Source organism: Lissotriton helveticus, chromosome 2_1 (genome assembly GCF_964261635.1).
Source record: "Lissotriton helveticus chromosome 2_1, aLisHel1.1, whole genome shotgun sequence".
In the NCBI taxonomy this organism is placed as follows: Eukaryota; Metazoa; Chordata; class Amphibia; order Caudata; family Salamandridae; genus Lissotriton; species Lissotriton helveticus.
In genome coordinates this window covers 1,592,541,183-1,592,554,105 of record NC_136059.1, presented here as the reverse complement: position 1 = coordinate 1,592,554,105, position 12,923 = coordinate 1,592,541,183, and the positions used below count along the sequence as shown (strand labels likewise).

The 12,923-nt window shown below is 45.5% G+C and overlaps 1 protein-coding gene across 3 annotated transcripts in view; it reads left to right on the top strand.

Annotated features, from left to right (window-relative positions):
- LOC144818798 (phospholipid-transporting ATPase ABCA1-like) overlaps window positions 1–12,923 on the top strand; it is a 3,252,877-nt gene that overhangs the window by 1,869,631 nt on the left and 1,370,323 nt on the right. For all 3 annotated transcript variants that reach the window (XM_078676562.1, XM_078676560.1, XM_078676561.1), the window contains exons 25-26: window positions 5,482–5,684; window positions 5,770–5,818. In XM_078676562.1, the coding sequence (XP_078532688.1) occupies window positions 5,482–5,684; window positions 5,770–5,818 (252 nt within the window). The remainder of the gene's footprint in view (window positions 1–5,481; window positions 5,685–5,769; window positions 5,819–12,923) is intronic.

Sequence of the window (12,923 nt, the reverse complement as noted above, 5' to 3'; positions counted from 1 at the left end):
GATGAGTCCACGTTGTCACCAAGGGAGTGAAAAAGGCACAGCATGTTCCCGTTATGTCCTGGTGCTGTCAGTGGAGCCATCTCTAAATGTAAATTGCTCCTTCAGACGCAGTCTGTTGTAGCTATATTTTATGGTTAGTTGAGCTGCAGCTAAATGTTATTTATTTGGGCTCAGAATTGCTTGAATGAGACCGTCAATGTGGCTTTCTGGAAGGCTATCAGATTTTTGCAACAAGTGGAAGAGCAGGTTCACCTGAGATTGAAACTCACGCTAGTACTGCCATTTCCTCGTTGGTAAATCCAACATCTTGCTTCCAGACACCGCAAGGTCACGCTCTTATTGCACTGCAACTGATGTACTAATCACTCGAAACCAACATGTCATTCACAAGGAGAAGCAAAAACTCCTGCCTCATTAATATTTATGAGGCACATTTCATTCTGCGATTCCTTCTGAATGCAGGGATTGAGGCTTTGGAGGGACAGCAGACCTCAGTACCTGCATTCACGTTCACTAATGTCAACATTTTGGAAAGTATAAACCCTTCCTTACTAGGAAATATGTGAGCCTCCATGTAACAAAATGTTTTTCTAAAGCTAGACCTGCTGGGGCAGATTTACAAGAAAATGACGCATCTATAGAGATGCCTTACTTTGCTCGCACCACCCTAAAAAACTGCTTGTGCCACCATGGATGTGCCATATTTATAATACAGCGCACCATGGCGGAAGAATTGACATATGCGTCAGAAATTCTGACGCATCTGTTGGGGCAAAAGTCACACGTTGCTGGAGCTGTGTCGCAAGCACAACGCAACTCCAGCAATGCATTTTGTGGCCTATTCCCACTACACTGCGTCACTCCTTTCGCCTGCTTCAAGCAGGTGTAAGGTTTTGACGCAGTGGCATCCTAAAAGTGACGCAGTGAAATCTTGTAGATTTCACTGCATCACTTTTACGAGGCTTTCCAGCATAGGAACGCCCACCTGCATACATTATACCTGACGCAGGTATAATGTGATGCAGGGCTTTACAACATGACGCATCTCCCTAGATGTGTCAGTTTGTAAATAGGGTGCCCTTGTTTGCGCTGCCGTTGCGTCACAAAAAGTGATGCAATGGCAGCGCAAAGAGGCGCAAGGCGTTTGTAAATCTGCCCAATATCTCTAAAATCCGTTGGTGATAGCAATTTTTTAACTTTAAAACAATGATACAGCATGCACATTACAGTTCCAAGATGGTCATCTGCAGCTATGTTAATTTTTATGTATTGGTTTGCATGATATGCTTGCCATGTTGGCACTTCTTTCTAATTGTATTCATTTAATTTATCTAGCGAATACTTGCTGAGTTTGTGTGTGTATTTTATTATTGATTGGTGAGTGGGTGGAAGAACAAATACATACATGAGGAGAATGATTAGTGATAGGGTGGATGTTGGCTGGGCTACTGAGTACCTACAATCAACAGTGACAGACGAGACACATTAAGTTTTAAGCCGGACTTTTTGGCATTTTCAGTCCTAGTTTTAAGTTATATTAAGGGGGTTTGAAATCCCAGCAAAGAACGATTCTTCGTAAGATGCCTCTTTCACACCTAAGTTGGCAGGGTATGCCCAGACGTGGGTCCCTTACTCACTTTGCCACTGGAATCAAGCTAGCCTGGCTGATGATGGCTGATTAGCCAGAAACCAGTCCCAGGATGCTTGTTTCCGGTCCAGGGACGAGATGGCTTGGCAGTTCGGGCTGGACTGTTCCCATGAGGCACAGGTTCAGACTGATTTGCATACGGCCATGTCTGAACTGGGGTGGCGGAGTGAGCTAAAGAATGATGATGGATTAAACCCAGATCAGTTGGCTGGGGGTGAGTGCTTGCAATGTTCAACACTTCGTCCATCATCCCCTTTGCCTAAGTTGGCAGGGTATGCCCAGACGTAGGTCCCTTGATCACTTTGCCACTCGATTCAAGCTAGCCTGGCTGATGACGGTTGATTAGCCAGAAACCAGTCCCAGGATGCTTGTTTCCGGTCCAGGGACGAGATGGCTTGGCAGTTAGGGCTGGACTGTTCCCATGAGGCACAGGTTCAGACTGATTTGCATATTGCCATGTCTGAACTGGGGTGGCGGAGTGAGCTAAAGAATGATGATGGATTAAACCCAGGTCAGTTGGCTGGGGGTAAGTGCTTGCAATGTTCAACACTTCGTCCATCATCCCCTTTGCCTAAGTTGGCAGGGTATGCCGTGACGTGGGTCCCTTGATCACTTTGCCACTCGATTCAAGCTAGCCTGGCTGATGATGGTTGATTAGCCAGAAACCAGTCCCAGGATGCATGTTTCCGGTCCCGGGAAGACATGGCTTGGCAGTTCGGGCTGGACTGTACCCATGAGGCACAGGGTCGGACTGATTTGCATATGGCCATGTCTGAACTGGGATGGCGGAGTGAGCTAAAGAATGATGATGGATTAAACCTAGATCAGTTGACTGGGGGTGAGTGCTTGCAGGGTTCAACACTCCATCCATCATCCCCTTTGGTTTTGCTTTATTCGCCCTGAGTTGGTAGGGTATGCCCAGACGTGGGTCCCTTGCTCACTTTGCCACTGGATTCAAGCTAGTCTGGCTGATGACGGCTTTTTAGCCAGAAACCAGTCCTAGGATGCTTGTTTCCATTCCAGGGAAGAAATGGCTTGGCAGTTCGGGCTGGACTGTTCCCATGAGGCACAGGGTCAGACTGCTTTGCATATGGCCATGTCTGAACTGGCGTGGCGGAGTGAGCTAAAGAATGATGATGGATTAAACCCAGATCAGTTGACTGGGGGTGAGTACTTGCAATGTTCAACACTTCGTCCATGATCCCCTTTGGTTTTGCTTTGTTCATCCTAAGTTGGCAGGGTATGCCCAGACGTGGGTCCCTTGCTCACTTTGCCACTGGAGTCAAGCTAGCCTGGCTGATGATGGATAATTAGCGAGAAACCGGTCCCAGGATGTTTTTTCCGGCCCAGGGAAGACATGGCTTGGCAGTTCAGGCTGGACTGTTCCCATGAGGCACAGGGTCAGACTGATTTGCATATGGCCATGTCTGAACTGGGGTGACGGAGTGAGCTAAAGAATGATGATGAATTAAACCCAGATCAGTTGACGGGGGGTGAGTGCTTGCAATGGTCAACACTCCGTCCATCATCCCCTTTAGTTTTGCAGCTTTCACACCATGCAATTAAATCAATGAAAGTGTTCAACTTTTGGGTCATTTTAAAATAGATATAATGTGTTACAGCTACAGTCTTCTATGTTCTTAGTAATATACAGAAATACGTTTGGGAAATTGTACAAGCTGCAAAGCATACTTCAGACCATCTGGCTGGTCAACATGCCCTTTTGAGAATGGCAGGTAGAAGGTTCTCTGGAAGAGTGTGTGTGTGTGTGTGTGTGTCGTTGTGGGTGTGTGTGTGTGTGTGTGTGTGTGAGACCATTCTAATACTCTGAAGTTTCTTTGGTCGGCTTCAGGCTAAGGGGTACTTTTTAGGCTGTCACGACCCAGCCCCATTCTGGTCATGGCCTCCAGGAATGTGGGACTGGTTGGAGTATTATTGCCAGGATAGATTTTCGTTTCCAGCCAGTCTTGGTGACTTTCTCTATGCTCATGTGTGGAGACATGTTTACCATTGCGAGGCAACTGGAGTAATACTAGGAGAGGGCATTACATTCTATTCTCCATTCAACTCTCAGGACACATCAGGACCAAGTGCAAAACAGCTAAAGGCAAGGTGTGTGAAAATCCAACAATGAGCAGTTATGCCACTTCACACCCTCTTTCAATACGGATTATAAATATTGGGTCTTAATATACCAAAGGGCAGATTTACAAGCCCCTTGCGCCACTTTTGCGTCACTTTTAACATGGGAAAAGTGCGGCAAAAGTGGCGAAAGGGGCTTGTGAATAAGGCCCCAAGTGCATTAAATTTGCATAGCGTCCAACTCACTAACGTGCAGTGCAAAATTTGGCATAGTCAGGACATAGTATACAACGTTTCAGACGATAGAGGCTGTGTCTGATTATATACAGCAGGCTGATTAGCTGGGACTAGAAGAGGTTGGGAGTCTTCCAGGTCAATGCTACAATTATGCCTTGGTAACAAAAACTGGTGAAATTGACTTAAAACTGTAAGTAAAGTATTGTTTTGGTTAGAACATACAACAAATCCCCTCAGCCTTATAATGTAGATGTTCACGTGCAAGATATTTATAACTCAGGACTCTTACGGTTTTAGATGACACCTCCAATAGTGGTGCACTATGACAGGCTAAGCTTTCAATGTATAACAAATTAAACATGCCCTCTGCCTTGATTATTTATCTTCTGAGCAAAATTTGAATTACACCTGCACTGGCTGTACTGATCTTCCAAGGGCACAACCCATGGTAGAAATATAAATCGGTGTGTTTCTGCCACTCCCAAGGGTTATGCATCCTGTGGAATGCCTGACACACATTGATGCTTTTATGAGTCACCGTACTATCTTGCGCATGTTGGGGCATATGTACAAGCCCCTATTGCCACCATAACGTCACGTTGTGGTAGCGATAGGGCCTTTGCCTTATTTACAAGGCAGCGTTAAGCCACTTAACGCTGCCTTGTAAATAAGACACCCTTTCATGCTATACTTAGCGTGAAAGGGGCGGGCAATTGCTGTTGTGGTGGGTGTTCCACCGCAAGACTCATTGATTTTGACGCTGCCCCATATTTACATTTGTGGCATAAGTATAGGGCAGCACCAAAATTAAGACCAGGGAAAACCTGGTCTTACCCGGGCGCAACGAGAATAAATGTTTAATTTCTCCTCGTTGTTGCTGTTTCCATGTGTGCTGCGTTGTGCAGCACACATAGAAACAGCAAAAGGCCATTGATTGTTTATGTGCAGGAAGGTGTCCCTTCCTGCACATAAACAATCATTTTTAAAATATGACGTTTTGCAACTTATATGTGTGCGGCATTAAGCAGCACACATAGAAGTTACAAAACACCAGTTCAGATTGTTAATGTGCTGGAATGGACACCTTCCTGCACATAAACAATCTTCCCCTGCAACGCTTCATGTAAATACAACTACAATACCTTATAACTTGATTTAACGTTCCTGCACTTCAACATAAAACAATGAGAATGATCTGCAACCAATGAAAACGATATTGAGCTTATTTATTTACAATCCTTCAGACGAGAAAGCAACACGTTTATTGTGACCTGGTACGCTTTATCACGCATTCGGTCATTACATAGGACACTAACTTCTCTGCATTAAACTTTTTAGGGTATGTTTCTATTTATACTTTTAGAATGGAACTTCCAAAAATATTAGCATAATCTAAAACTCCAGCTGGTGTGTGTGTGTACGGTTTACAAAAATAGATTTATTATTTATCCTTGATGTTTGCTGTTTATCTGCAATGATCGAATTAGCCATCATTATCAATTTCCCTGTTACAGATGTGGGAGCCATTACATGCCTCATCCACAGACACGTTCCACAAGCTCAGCTGGTAGAGGACATTGGCCAAGAGATCACATATATACTGCCTTACAAAGGTGCACAAGACGGGTCATTTGTGCATCTGTTTAAAGACCTGGATTTGGAACTTTCAAACCTGGGCATTTCCAGCTATGGCGTTTCAGACACTACACTTGAAGAGGTGATGTATTTATGAAATGCTTACTTTTTGAATGCTTAGTGCCCAGAACCCTCATGCTCATATTGTTCTGTGCTTGTATTTTCAGATATTTTTAAAAGTCGCCGAGGAAACTGGTGTTGACAAAGAGATAACAGGTAAGGGATTTTTAGTGATATGATGTTCAATTTAACATTTCATTACCATTCTTGCCAATCTGTTAAGCAAGTCATCCACTGAGTAATAATAGCAAACTTGTACGGATGAAAAATAAAGGATATTCTACGAATGGTGTAGTGTTTCAATGACAACTTCTTGATGACTAACCAGAATATATTTCCAGTACATATCATGATTTTGATGGGAACTGCAGAACAACACGGCATCCCTACATGAACTTATGGGACATATAGGCTTGTAACCTGTAATGTAGCAACTTTATTTGATTATTATAATGAAGCTATAAATATCGTCATATCTGCCTGTACAGAGTTATTAAATGTCACTTGCGATTCTTGCATTCAAGCGTGCACTAGAAGAGAACCATAGAGACAATGATTGCATTGGTATCAGTAATTATTTAATTATGTTACAATATTTAAAAACTATATATGCTACAAGATGACTCAGGCACACTCTATATCGATTTGTTTGGTGCAGATTTATGAACCATGTGCCACAGTATAACTGCGGCTTGTATAGTTTGTTCGGCTAAAAAAGTGTTGTCTAAGCAGAACAATAGTCACCTTTCCCCACTGTGGCAGGGTTCTTGACAATATTAATATCACGCTCTTTAAAAGTTCTCGAAGTCGCAAAGTTTTTTTCAAATTTCTAGTAATTTATATACATCCCACACATCCCTAAAAAGTTGAAAAGGAGTTTAGCTTGACTAATATGTTAAAAGTCATGTACTTTCAAAGTGAAAGTGCTATCATATCCTTGTCTACCAACCCCGCCATACTAAGTCAACCTTAACACTCACTCTCACACATTTGCCCACACAACAAACATCATACACCACCATACCCACTATGATATCCCACAATACCCACCTTTATACATACACTTACTCTCCATCATTTGCTAACACATCATTTGTCCATAAACCAAACAGTATATATAACTGTTTATCCACCATGGAATTCCCCATACAAAAACAAGAAATACCACACACTAGACCCACCATCAAACAATACAGTTGTGGTCATCCTCCGATAACATCATATGCCCACACCTCCACCACCATATGCAAACACATCCACCATTATACAGACAAACAGCCACCATCATGCACTCAAATGTCCACTATCATACACCCTCACATCCACCAATAATCAGTGCTGTACAGTGTCACTCCAAAAACTTAGTCATGCCTCAAACAACCTTTACATTCTTATAAACAAAGTAAATGAGCCTGTCAAACATATATCATTTTCAACTTTCTCAAGTGATAACAAGGTTTGGTGCCAATATTGACTTAGTATGGTTGGTTGGATTGATAGATAAGGTGAACTCTTTAATTTTATGACCTTTGAATATATATTGAAAAGCCATGATTAACTTATTAGTCAATTTTAACTTCCTTTAAACGTTACTTTATTTTTAGGGAGTTCATTGCTTTTTCAATATTTTTGTTATTTATTTGTTGCTGTCTCATAGTGGGTATGTTGACTTATAATATTAGTTCTGCTGGTTTATGAAGGTCGGTGTAGTGGTGAAAGATGCTGACTGTGTGAATGTATACTGGGTGTGTTGGCATATCAAATATGTGGTGGTAGGATATGTCAGTTCTATGGTCGTATGATCGGCAGTGTCCCAGCGTGGTTGTGACTCTTCCTTTGCAACTGTGGTCCTGGTGCCTCCAATGGCATAGCCCCTTTCAAAACCCCGCTAACATCTTTTTGTTAGTGCCTCACTGTGTTTTGGGTGACCTGAATGTAACTAGCTATAGCAATGCATATTGAGAAAAAAAAATCTCCAGTTCATTATTCAGTACCTTACACACCATGCATTGGGAAGGCTGATAATCCTCCGAACAAAGTGATAGAGCTAAATGTACATAAGCAGCGCAATGCCTAAAAGCAGCTGGCACTGTCTTTCAAAATAGTAAAATTCTCTTTAATTAAAATCATGGATACTGCACCGATGTGGTGTAAAATTGAGTGAACTGCGCTGTCTCCACAAACCACGTTCTCACATACTAGGCAAGCTAGATAAACACTACTCAGCATTTTATTTTAGCATGCACGCTTTGGAAGAAAAGTTATTCACACAGATTGAACATGAGCACCGTTGGTGCCCCAGTTTATACCACGCCTCCCCTTGCAATTTTGAATAAAGTACCTGCAAGTACCTGAAAGGATATCCAGTCTAAGACACCTCCTCACTCTTTTCCATTCCCCTTTGCCATCCAAAAGGCATCCAGCATAGCTTCCTGTAACAGCTATGCCAATATTCACTGGGTGCGACCTTTTGCACTGGACAAGTCAAAAAATCCCTAGTTCGGGGGGGGAGGCGGGGATTGGTAGAAGAAGCTGAATTCTCTCAAAAGTTTAATATTGACCTGTTCGAAAGCCCAGGCAAACATTCCAAGCCTCGAGTTCAACTATTCAGATCATAACGAGCAGAAACACGTAAGAACATGGAACAAACGGCTGCGTACTCTAATGAAGATGCCGCAATGCCAGGGATGATGGAGACCAGCCCCTGCTGGCTTTGGAACAGAGGATCTCCCCCTCGTGGCACAAATGTCTGCCTTTGTGAGAGTTTAGTGGATACAATTAGATTTAGCGGTGTAGTAGTAAGAGTTGTTCATCAGTAGACAACACCTTTTTGCTACATTTGGCAACATTTATTAATCGCACTAATGTTCCGTGCATCTATATCTATGCAAGTTAGCACATTCTCAAATGTTTATTTTCAGTTTAGTTTATGACTAGTTTGCAATAGGGCTGTATAAAGGAATGGATGGGCAAGAGTCACACAATGGAGACGTGGAGGACAGCCCCAGGGAAGCAGGCATTGTCTTTTTTTTTTATAACTCTATTTATTGAAAAAAGGCAGGTTGCATAGGTTAAGCAATAGTAAGCAACTTATCATTATAGGTAACACATTGAATGGTGCCCCGGAGTGTACCCATCGTGCAATGTCAAATCCCACCAGTGATAACTTCTCTGACTCTCGGTGGTTCACAAATCTCCCCACTATAAACGTTACACTGCCCCCATATTTGTGTCCATTTGTTCGGGCACCAACTGGCTTCATAAATGGATCTGTTGCCCCAGCGCTCCCTCCATCTGGCGTACCACCCGTTCCCAGTACCTCTGGATCACTGCACACTCCCAGAGAGTGTGAATGAATGTGTCCTCCTGCCCACATTGTCGTACACAGCCACCATCTAGGGTGTAACCCATGCTAACCAGCAGAGGCCCTGACACGTAGGATCTATGGAGAAGTTTTAACTGGACCAGGCAAAGCCGAGAGGAGATGGTCACCTCACGAGGGGAGGCCACCGTCGCCCGCCACTCCTCATCATCTAGACTCGCAACATCATGGTTCCATTTGGCTCTCAAGTGGATCAGTGGATCCGCCATATTGTTGATTAGCTTTTTGTAGATAAGGGATTTGGCTTTTTCCGGCAAGTCGCCAGCCAGTATCCTGTCCCCGAGTGGAGAGGACTCAGGGAGAGTGCCACCCTTGGGAAGAACCGTGAGCAGGGCATGCCTAACTTGAAGGTATCTAAAATATTCGGACTGGGCTAGTTCGTACTCTTGCTGCAATCGGGAAAAGGGAACCACCTCACCTGACTTCCAGAGGTCACCCACCTTGGAAATGTAAATGTAAATGTGTTGTATTTGTATAGCGCGAACAGTAACCCGGAGGCATCCCGGCGCTTGTACTCCTACCACAAGGGAACCCCTCCTGGCTTTTCCTTGTGAGGTGTCCACTCCTGGGCATCCCATGGTGAAACCAGGCATCCCTTGTGCATCGGGGGCCGTTGTGGAGACTAAGCAAGCTATTGCCCAGAGTTGCAGCGTGGGGCCCATGCTTAGATTCGGCACTGAGGCGAGAATATCCGGTCAGAGGAATTTAAGCCCGATCCCGCCGAGGTGGGAATCGAACCCTGGTCCCTGGCCAGCGTTCTGCATCAAGGTCTGCCGCTCTAACCATTGAGCCACACTTCTCCACTACATACATATAAGGTCCCATCTATCGAAGCCTTTCAAACAGATCAACCTACCAAATTGTTCACAGTGCCAAAGAGGCGTGGCCTGTGTGAGTTTACCCTCCCAGCCCTGACTCCTATTAGCCACCCTCCATAGATGCACTGCGTGCCTGGTCGGGCCGGTCAAGACAGGCCTCAACGATTGTGCGTATAGCGCACCCTCAAAACCGCCCCCCACCCGGGAGGAGCCACCTATCGATCTGAAAGGCTGGGTCTTCCTACGATCTATACATGCATTGGTTAATTTCTGCAAGTTGCAAGGCCCAATAGTACCTCCTAATATCTGGGAGCCCAATGCCCCCATCAAACCATCCTAGCGTAAGGTTGTGTGTTGCGATACGGGGTGGTTTGCCCTCCCACAGCAGATCTCGAACAATGCCGTTGAGTTCCTTGAAGTACAAGGCGGCGACTGGGAGTGGGGTGTTCTACAGTTCATATAAAAGTCTAGGAAGGGACATCATCTTGAATAGGGCCGCGCGCCCCAAAAGGGTCAACGTGAGCGACTTCCAGTGTTGGACGTCGGATTTAAGACGCACTAGTGGCGGCAGAAGATTATTGTCGTTGAATCTAGATAGATCTTTGGAAACCCAGATTCCCAGGTATTTGAAGCCTTCAGCAGCCTCCGCTAAATGGCAACTGCGGGGGAGCGAGGGTCGTCTGCCGTAGACGACGTAGTGGACTGATTTAGACCAGTGTATCGTATACCCCGCAAACCTACCAAACACTCAAAATATGTCCAGGACCATATTGAGGGATGCTGCTGGAGAGGCCAAGTAAAGCAGAATGTTGTCCGCATATAGCGCTATGCTGTCCTCCCAACCAGAAGTCCACCTAAGGCCCCTGATAGCGGGGTCCTGCCGGACCCACGTCGCTAAAGGCTCTGGGGCCAGAGCAAATAGAAGCGGAGAGAAGGGGCATCCCTGTCTGGTGTCCCTGCAGAGAGTAAAAACGGGGGATTTCCTATTGTTGACAATTACTTGTGCAATTGGGTGGTGGTACAGAAGCCACACCAAATTGATGAATTCAGGCCCAAAACCCAATTTACGGAGCACGGCGTACATGTAGGGCTATTCGATGGTGTTGAATGCTGATGCAGCATCCAGGGACACCACAACAACATCAGTAGCGGTCGGTGGTGGGAGTGCTGCGGGGCAGTGACGTGGGGCGGGGGGTAGTAAAGTACGGAATACGGCCAAATACAGGTACGTAAACATATAAATTAAAAAAACTAATTTTGTTGCACGCACTGCATCACATTTGGCGATGCAGTGCGCACAACAAAATTCATTTATTTATTTATATGTTTACTTACCTGTATTTGGACATATTCCATAGTTTACTACCACCCACCCTGCCCCTCCCCGACCCCACATCACCGCCCAGCAGCACTCCCACCACCGACCGCTACTGGACAGCATCCTCCCTTATTGTGTCCACCCGGCACAGCACTCCATGGAGCCTGCGCAGGTTGAGGGAGGTGTTTCTCACAGGCATAAACACTTATTGGTATGAATGGACCAGGCAGGTCAGGAGCCTGAGCAAGTGAGTGTCAAGAACCTTCGCCAGAATTTTAGCTTCACACTTGAGCAATGATATGGGCCTATAGGACGAACACTTGTTGGCCGGCTTGCCCGCTTTATGAATGACGGCAATGTTGGCCAGTCTTTGATCCTCTGGAAGGATACCCCCTTTTTACTTTCTCAGTACATTTCAGTGAAAAAGGGCGCAGTCTTACATGCCTTGAGCTTGAACAATTGTATGGGGATCCCGTTGGGGCCCAACACTTTTCCCCCAAGCAGGTCGTGTATGGCTTTTTCGAAATGCCGCCGCTGTATCTAGATCGACATTGAAGCAATCCTCCTCAGTAAGGAATGGCATCAAGATATCGGGTAGGAAAGAGGAAGTCCCCTCCTCTGTATGTGTCATGTGGGGCATGTAAAGCGACTAGTAGTACTTGTCAAATGCATCCGCTATAGCTTGTGGTGCAGTGAGGCGGGTTTGTGAGTCACTCAATCTCAACCACAACATGCTGTGCCCCGTCCCGGCGATCCAACCAGGTCAGTTGCTTACCCGCCTTATCACCTACGTCGTAGATTCTGCTGAGCATGTCCCTATAGTGTGTCTTAGTGGCCTCTGAAGCTAGATCAGAGAATTCCTTAATTTTTATGTACAGCTTCTGGCGCACTTCCATGAGTCCTGCAACCGGCCTGCGTTTTCTAAATCTAAGATTTCTCCCTCCAAACGCTCCATATCAGCTCCCCTCTCCTTACACTGTCCAGTGATCTGGGGCAGGACTACCCAGTACAACAGCCTTATATGCCTCCCAGAGTGCCTTTGTCGAGTCAACGGACCCTTTGTTTTCCTGAAAATTAAGATCTCACTCGCTCAAGACTTTATCTCTGATGAGGGGGGGTCGTGAGATACCAGGGATTGATCGGTGCTATCCGGCCAGTCGTGGGCTCGCCCACCACTAAACTACACTGAATGGGTGAATGGTCACAGATCCCCCTGGCCAGGTGGTTTATGTCTTTGACGGTGTGAAGATGATGTACTGGAGCTCAGTAGGATGCAAGTTCCTCCAAATATCCACCAGGCCCATCGCGCCCAGAAAACTATGGATTCGCTTGCGGGATGGCGGCTAGTCCCTCTCGGGCCACCGATCGAGGGAGTCAGAGACGATGGAATGAAAGCTGCCCCCGATCACAAATTTTCCGTCTGGTAAGCCCAGAAGTACATCTCCAAGGTCAGCGAAGGCCTGAGTGTGCAAACCTGGTGGTATATAGACCGAAACAAGATTGATTGTGCGCCCCTCCCAGAACCCAGAGATGACAACAAATCGGCCCAGGGCGTCAGTTCGGATCAGGAAGCAGGCATTGTTGCTGACAGCTTACTTCAAGCGAGAAAAAAATTAATGAGGAAATTTGCAGCTAAACACATTGACGCCTATGCCCAGCAGGAGAGAGTCTGTGGTGTAACCTCCGGAGCTGTCGACTTTGAAACTGGGGACCTTGGTTCCAGTATCAGCATCAGTAAATCTG